This window comes from Nothobranchius furzeri, chromosome 7, assembly GCF_043380555.1.
Source record: "Nothobranchius furzeri strain GRZ-AD chromosome 7, NfurGRZ-RIMD1, whole genome shotgun sequence".
NCBI classification, from domain to species: Eukaryota; Metazoa; Chordata; class Actinopteri; order Cyprinodontiformes; family Nothobranchiidae; genus Nothobranchius; species Nothobranchius furzeri.
The window spans coordinates 23,151,311-23,160,158 of NC_091747.1; the positions used below are offsets into that span (position 1 = coordinate 23,151,311).

Below are 8,848 nucleotides of genomic sequence, written 5' to 3' on the forward strand. Positions count from 1 at the left end.
ACAAATCATCTCCGGTTTGAACGCTTTTCCAGTTTTTGTCTGAATTGTTTAAAGCACATTTAAAAGCATAATCCTACTCCTGATGTAACCAATGAGCATTTATGCGACACCTGTTTGAGTTTATTAACAACTTGTTAAAGTCTGTTGTGTTCAAAAGAAGTCTTAACATTCTGACACGGATCACTCCTGTATTATATTTAGACTTGTTTTGGCTGTCTGCTAAAGTCCCGCTCGTGTTTTCAGCTCCAGCTTTGCTCCGTCGTCTCCTGTTGGGATGTGGAATAATAATATTTAACAGAATCTTTCTGAGCAACACCACCCCTCTTATTAATAACGTTATTTTCTGTCTGACTTAACTGGGATGTTTAACTCTGGAATACTTTTTGTTCTCTGCAAATGTTTTATAAAGTTTTGTGTTTTCTTTACATTCCTGTGGCAGCTTTTTGGGATTCAGCCACCACAACTGAAGCTGCATTAATGTTTTTGAAGGCTGGTGTTGTCAGAAGCGGTGAGATTACAGAACCCTGCACATGTTTCAGTAAAGCTACAGATTCATGAATCTGGTTTCCCAGTAAAACTGTTCTGTGTTGAAGCACATGTGCACAAATTCCACATGTTTAATGTGACAACTGAAAAGAAAACCCAAATACAGCTGAAGAATAGCGTTTCTTGTAATTTCTGTGGGACTTGGTTATTATTTAAAGGAGGGAACCGAAAATAAGGGGTTGGCCTTTTAAGGGCATAAATGTGGTTCTGGTGTCTTGATGCACCAAAGATAAACACGTCATTATTCCACTCCGCAGCAGGGTCACAAACCCCTTTTTCATTGTTAATTATTAACAATTACTATTAACTCTTATTTAATAATTAACTCTTATTATTAAGAGTTAACTCGCTGCTGTATTTATTTCTGTATCTTCATCCTTTCATAGCAGAGAAAACGCAATAAAACGTTTCCTGCTTTAAGTTTGTTTGATTAAAACGATTTTAGAGAAAGTTCTGAAATGAGGGTAAAGTCTCTACTGCGCCCACCCGCCATGTTGAACTTCTGGGAAGTTTTTCCACTGCTCAAAAAGTGGAAAAAAATCAGATTTTCCGTTGATCCGGAGCCAGACGCATCAGGCGGGATGGGCTCGCTTCACTGGGTGGATCTTTTGATTTCCTGTCTGTAAAGTCTCTCAAACCGATTCAGAAACGCTCGCAGAATGAATGATAAGCTGAAAGACGCCCACAGAAAAACCCTTTGGTTTTCAAAATAAAAGCACATTAGTCTTCGTAATTATGCAGGATTGCCATCACATTATAACCTTTGGAGTTTATATCAACTAAAAAATAGACTAAAGTTTTATGACTTTTTAAGGCAGTAGGAGTAGTATATGGGTAGTAAAAAGTATTAAACTCCTATTTGATCGTGGATTATATTAACTGTTAAATTAGTTCAGATTATTTGGAGGGTGTGATTTCAGCGTGAAGCCCAGATTTATATTTGTTATTTATTTTGTTGTTTGTTTACAACTGAGGCTCAATAGCCTAGTGAAGTAGACCAAATTCTTGCTTTGCAAAGTGTGAATAATACATTTATTTAGTCTGGCTTGCCAGACTAAATAAATGGCTCAGCTCAGCTGAGTCTAAACTGGAAGCACCACCCTGATGTGGTCGGAGATGCGTCCGTGTTCTTTTACTTTGAAGGTCCCTGAGCGGAAGCGTTCCGAGGACTGATGTGGACGGGAGGAGGAGGAGAGGCGGATTCGCCATTCTGCAGTGGCGGAAGCCTACTGTACGTCCAGGACTGTACAACATCTGGACATCAGAGCTCATAAAACACACATCTGGTCCGCGGAGAAGCAGGAGGGATGCTCAGCATCAGCGAGATGACAAACGGGTAAGAGAGCACTTTCACTTTTCACATAAATGTGCCTCGAAAAGTTTTAAAGTTGACAGTTTTGACGCTGAAGGAGGGAAAAAACTGATTTGATGGTTTGGAAAACAACATAGGAGTCAGTAGAGCCCACTTCCGAGTATATTCGGCCTTTTTAATAAAAGAAAACATCACTTATTAAAGGAAAATTAATTAGTGAAAAGATTAAACGTCTTAGAAAATAAAACAATTTTTTGTAGCTGCAATGCGACGTTGACGAACCCTACTGGCACATGAGTGAAACTACAACAAGATTTAGTTGTAGGCAGAAGCTTTTGTTATTAATAATAATAATAATAATAATAATAATAATAATAGCTTTTTGTCATTTACGCTAAAATATTCCTCACAAAAATTCACCCTTTTCAAATCCAGACTCAAGACACATCTTTTCAAAACTGCCTAACTTGATTGGTTTTATTGGTTTTATGTTTTTATGTTTTTACACAACTGTTTTATTGTGTTTTATCCTGTAACGTGACCTTGGGTGCCCAGAAAGGAGCTTTTAAATATAATGTATTATTAAAATTGTAAAATAATAAATCTACTCAAGTTAGGCAATATTACAACAGTAATAATAAAACCAAAGCAGCTCAAACTTGTCTTCTAACTGCCAAAATAAGTAGAACCAAAGTTCTTTGACACACTTGTAGTTAATAAATTATACAATCAGGAGTTATTTGGATTATTATCAGAATAAATACATTTTAGAAATTATTGTGTAGAGGAAAAAAACATCACTTCTGAATTTTACATGTTTTTGTTGAAACAGGAATTTATGAATCATCTGTTTCTGTGTCTTGATTTATAGCGGTTGCTAAAAGTTTGTTTCTGTCGTGTAGCATCAGTGCTAAACAGGAATAATGTTCACGTGTTGCATCAGTGATGATGTCACTGGTACGTGGCTTGTGACCTCACAAATAACATCTCCAGTCGTTTGCTGCTAACATCGGCGTTAGGCTGCAGTTTATGACAGCAAGATGACTTCTTGAGTTTGCAGATACAATATAAAAGTTTACATAAATGACAAGCATCAGTTTTTCTCACAACTATGAGTAAACGGGAAGTTTCAGTCATTGCTTACAGGACACGGAGCAATGGGGAGGTTGTTCTGAGACAGAAACGTTAATGTATCATATCCAGTTCCTCCCTTCTGAGGAATGTCCTCATAAAGGGACTGGACAGTAGTCAGCTTTCCAGTCCACTTCCTGACCATTCATTCTCCGGAGAATGCTGCTCAGAGGAATGTTTTTCCCACTAGCATAAGTGTCACTATGGGCCCTGAGAATATAGCCTTCAACTGACATAAATCTGAATTTTATTCAGAACATTTCACTTTAAGATGTAAGTTAAGCTCTCATCGCATGGAGAACCTTGCATTCCTGCTGCGTTACATGTGTATCTGGACCTGCGTCGTGTTGACACAACCAGAGCTTAGACGTCTCAGCCTCCAGTGCAGACTTGTCCTTGTTTGGAAGTGTGGAGATGAAGGATTTAACAGTGTGCTGACTTAATGCAGGAAGTGAAACACAGACATGCTGTTGTCCTACTGCATCACATTTCTGCTGTTAATGCTAATAATAGTTCCCTCCCCCGGGAGATCCACCACAATCCTCATGTGGAAATAAAACGTTATTGCAAAGCCTAATTTAAGAGTTTGTGTGACTAAAGAGTAATAAATAAAACCTGCTGGACTGAGTCAACAGTTGGTGCACAACCATGGTGGTTGGGTTAGAAGCTTCTCCACCCAACCACCTGGAGCTGTGTTTATACATAATTAATGCAAGAAGATAAATCTCAAAGCTCCTCCAACATTGTTCCAGTGCTTATGTATCTGTGTTTGTTACCCAAACATCCCAGAATGCTCACAATAACGAGTGTCTCTGTCAAAAAAGGAAACATAACGGCTCAGACACTGTCCACAACTCTGCAAACAGGAAGTGATGCAGCCATGCTGGCTGAGATAACTGCAGTGACGGGGTTTAGAGACTTTAGAAACAGCTGAAACATCATCACTACAGTCTGATACACTATAGGTAAGGTGTGTGTTTCATGCTAGCTTGTATTCTTGTGATTATGACATTTTACTGCAGCTCTATTAGTTTTAGTTTTAGTGTAGAGCTGTTTACGTTCCTGTTCCAGTTTATGCATTTAGACTGTTTTCTATACATTACATCCTCTTGAGTGTGTGTGTGTGTATGTGTGTGTGTGTGTGGTGGTGGTGGTGGTGGTGGGGGGGGGGGGGAATGAAATGGTATGTATATGTATATATATGCTTATATGTGTATATACATAGATATGTGTGTGTGTGTGTGTGTATTGTATATATATATATATATATACAGGTCATTCTAAAAAAAATAGCATATTGTGATAAAGTTCATTATTGTCTGGAATGTACTGATAAACATCAAACTTTCATATATATTAGATTCATTACACTCAACTGAAGTAGTTCAAGCCTTTTATTGTTTCTAATATTGATGATTTTGGCATACAGCTCATGAAAACCCACATTTCTAAATAATTAGCATATCCTGAAAAGGTTCTCTAAACGAGCTATTAACCTAATCATCTGAATATATCAATTAACTCTAAACACCTGCAAAAGATTCCTGAGGCTTTTAAAAACTCCCAGCCTGGTTCATTACTCAAAACCGCAATCATGGGTTAGACTGCCGACCTGACTGCTGTCCAGAAGGCCATCATTGACACCCTCAAGCAAGAGGGTAAGACACAGAAATAAATTTCTGAACAAATAGGCTGTTCCCAGAGTGCTGTATCAAGGGAAGTCAGTGGGAAGTCTTTTCAAAATGTGTGTGTGTGTGTGTGGGGGGGGGGGGGGGGGGCTGTGTGACCTGAGTATACATATATATACTAGTGGTGGGCATAGATTATTTTTTTAATCTAGATTAATCTCACTGTAATCTTGGAATTAATCTAGATTAATCTAGATTAAAATGGCTCATTCAAAATTCTGCCAAGGGCATATGTGTGTGCTACCTAGATAATGAATAAAAGCAAGTCTTTGAGAATGGAGGCATATTTCTTGTTTCAATAATGCATCACAGACTGATAAAGCAGTTTTACTACGATAACTGATGATGAAAATGAATAATGATCAATAAGTTTTTGTGTTTAATAGCTGTTTATTCAGTTCAACAAATTCTGCACTGTAGGTCTACAGAATAGGTCATGATTAACTATTTACAGTCAGTAGCATTTGATCAATCAGTCCAAGCTCTATTTCTCCTTCTTCCACCAGTCACTCAAGCAGACCAGCTTGTTCACATTGTCTGGTGCCAAACTAGATCTTCTCTTCTGCATAATATGGCCTGCTAAAGAAAAAAGTATATCGATATATACACACACACACACACACACACACACACACACACACACACACACACACACACACAAACTATCTGGCCTGGGGAGGGGGTTAAATTTCTGGGGTGCCCTTCCAATGCCCCCCTTTAGTTTGCATGTAGGATCGCCTCTGGTGAATAGGAGCGAGAGCTGGAAATGATGCCACAGCTCACCTGTATGAGCAGAAGCCAACTGTTGCTGTTGTTGTCTCTGAAAACGGCAAGGGAAGTTATCCTAGCTCAACTTTTCTAAACAAATATAAAAATTTATGAGTAAAACGTTTATTATTATAGGTGAATTTGAGTTGAAGCCACATGAACAACGACCTGTAGAAACAATTTATCACTTTATCACAATAAACAGCTGCTAAAAGAGCTAAACTTAGTTGGAAACCGCACCTGTCTGAGAAAGTCTTGTCTCGGTTTTCTCACATCCGAACGCTGCTTCGGCCGCGGACGGTGAAGTGTGGCCCGGGGAAAGCCCGGCTGGAAATGTCGGAGGTAAACAAAACAAAATAAAAAGAATGAAAGTTGGATTTATGGATTAAACTCTGGTGAAAGCACATAAATTATTTACTTGTCCCGCGCGATGAGAAGGGAGAAGCGCTGCTGGTGGCGAAATTGCGACTGTTCGGCTGCATGGGGAACATTAAACTCCGCGAGCCTGGCGTCCGTCCATACGTACGATGATCCGCGCCGAGTATACATCTGCGCCAACCAGGTATCCATCCGCGCAATGTGAAAGTCATCATAGCTTACTTAGTATAGACCCAGATCCCAACCCAACTTTGAGAATAGATTAACGGCGTCATTTTTTTTATCGCGCGATAAGAGTCTGGCTTTGCCGCAGCGCGTTAACGCCGATAACGGCCCACCCCTATATACATATATATACATATATACATATGTATATATATATATATATATATATATATATATATATATATATATATATATATATACATATATATATACATATGTATATATATGTATATATATACATATATATATATATATACATATATACATATATGTATATATATATATGTATATATATATATATGTATATATATATATATATATATATATATATATATATATATGTATATATATATATGTATATATATATATATATATATATATATATATATATGTATATATATATACACACATACACGCACATATATATGCGTGTGTATGTGTGTGTGTATATATATATTAGGGGTTGTACGAACTAGTCGACTAGTCGACTTCACGGCTCTGTAGTGACTTTTTATGCCTGTCATCAACTAGTCGCTGTCACGTGATAATGACTGACAAGATGCAGTCCTCGGAAAAGACAGCAGGTGATGAGCCCCTGCGCGTCTGGATCGAGGCGGAGGCGACGCGCTGTGCGGTACTGACACCGGCGGTAAAACGGACATTTAACCAAACTGTGACCTTTTCCCTCTTGCAATTTAACCTTCCCCTCACCCCCATCCTAATCTTAACCAGTTTGTGCATGCAAAGCTATGATCGTTGACGTGCGCTCCAGACATCTGCGTCCTGAGCACCGCCAAATCAGGTGTCACCACCTCAAAAACAAATTAAACACGCGATCGTTCATGTCGGCTCATTTCCTTTCATGTTTTCTGTCTGTTATTTGTGCCTGATGCACAAGGGCGTCAGTTTGTTTTCAGAATTGCTGGGGACAATAACCATACACTTGAGTGGGGTTTAAAAATTGCTGGGGACAATAAAGTAGGCTAGCACAGGGGTCGGGCTCTGTAGCCGCATGCGGCTCTTCCATCCATCTGATGCGGCTCTCTGTGCTTATAAAATAATGAATGAATATTTAAATAAAAAGCTTTATATTTTACTGCATTAATTTTACATCTGTATGCTAATTCCAAGTGTAAAGATTGTCTGCGTAAACCTGAACAGGTCAACCCGGTCTTACTGTGAGACCGGGTTGACGCGTCACGCTTGTGCGTAATCATATGCGCTTCCTGAGCTGGAGGATGTCAGATTCTGGGATTCTCCTCAGACAGGTTCCTGGATGCGTCGCCACATTGGAGACAGGAACAAGCACTATTCAGCCAAAGTTTTATAATCAGGGAACATTTTCTAAGTGACAAATCTCTCTGAGAGACCGGGTTTGGAAAACTCTCGCTTCAGTGGGAGGAACCTTCCCGCATGCGCTCTGGTTCTGAGAGCCTGGATTTGTATTCTGAACAGTCTAAGCATGTTTTTAAAAGAAACGTATGACAAAAGTGGCACCTGCTCAGTAAAACCACCAACAGGGTGAAAAATATCAAAATATTGTATAGGCAGAGACGGGCTACAACTTCTGGATCATCTTTATATAAATCGTTTTATGATTATCTTCTTATGAAAGATAACTTTGACGTACACGAGCGACCAGGCGCGTTGCAAGATTTTCAAAAGTGTGGGAGATGTTGTCTGTGCCTAAAATAATTTGATGTTATTCACCTTGTTAGTTTAATTTCCATAATAGCGGAGCAGGTGCGAATTTTAGACGCGTCACGCATGTCTCCGTTTTAAACATGTTTAAACTGTTCAGAATACAAATCCAGGCTCTGTCTCATTAGATTGGTGTAACTAAAGTTTGTACTGAATGAAACTTTACATTAAACCATGTTGAAAAGAAAAGGATCCGATTAAATCGTTTCCCCTCATTTTACAGTCGGTACAGCGCATTGCGCTTGGCTCTGGGGTTAATCAAGTTTAGTTGTTTCTCTTTGCAACAATCTTCACAAGAAGGCAAAACAGTTAAATGGCAGCTTACAGATTTTTCCATTTGACTGTATTTTGATGGATAAACTCAAGGATGCTGGCTGTTTTGAAAGAATTACCCCGACGCACACTGATGCGCATGATGAGCTTGGAAAAATGTTCTTTTTATGAAATTATTAAACTTTGGCTGAACAGCGCTTGTTCCCGTCTCTAATATGGAGACGCATGACGCATCCAGTCTGAGGCAGAACAGCCTCTTCAGCTCAGAGAGCACCTGTAGAGACATTTGATCACGCACAAAGTTTATGTGGAGCAGAAGCGGTTGGGCCACGGCAGGTGAAACGTTCCTAGCCTACATGAAGTGAAACTGTTTAATTGTAACATTAATATGTTACTGGACATGCTGGTCTGGTTGGTTAGACCAGTGTTTGAAGTGGAAAACACACACACACACACACACACACACACACACACACACACACACACACACACACCAATTAAAATAATGCTGATAGCGTGGACTAGAAGACAGGTGATGGTTTTATTTAAATGATGATCAGGCTGTTGTAAAATGTAATCTCCATCCACATCCAGACAGAATCATCCTCTATTCTATTTGCTCTGCTCTTCTCTGGGCTGATGTAGCTGACGGTGCGCGCGCGCCTAACGGCTGTGGTGCACATTTTACGCATTTGGAGAGATGGGCTGGATGCTTTGCGTTTACTGGAAGATGGTCCACTTAACGCACGGGTGTAGACTACATATTAATGACAAATGAATGAAAATTAAATTGGGAGTTTTTACTTCATATTTTAGAAATAAAAAT

The 8,848-nt window shown here is 39.1% G+C and overlaps 1 protein-coding gene across 1 annotated transcript in view; it reads left to right on the forward strand.

Moving 5' to 3' along the window:
- Positions 1-1,723: 1,723 nt before the first annotated feature.
- The window catches only part of LOC107395588 (LIM and senescent cell antigen-like-containing domain protein 1), a 50,953-nt gene continuing 43,828 nt past the window's right edge, over positions 1,724-8,848 (forward strand). Inside the window, exon 1 of the mRNA XM_070552893.1 lies at positions 1,724-1,882. Coding sequence (XP_070408994.1) covers positions 1,854-1,882 — 29 coding nt within the window. The 5' untranslated portion in view covers positions 1,724-1,853. The remainder of the gene's footprint in view (positions 1,883-8,848) is intronic.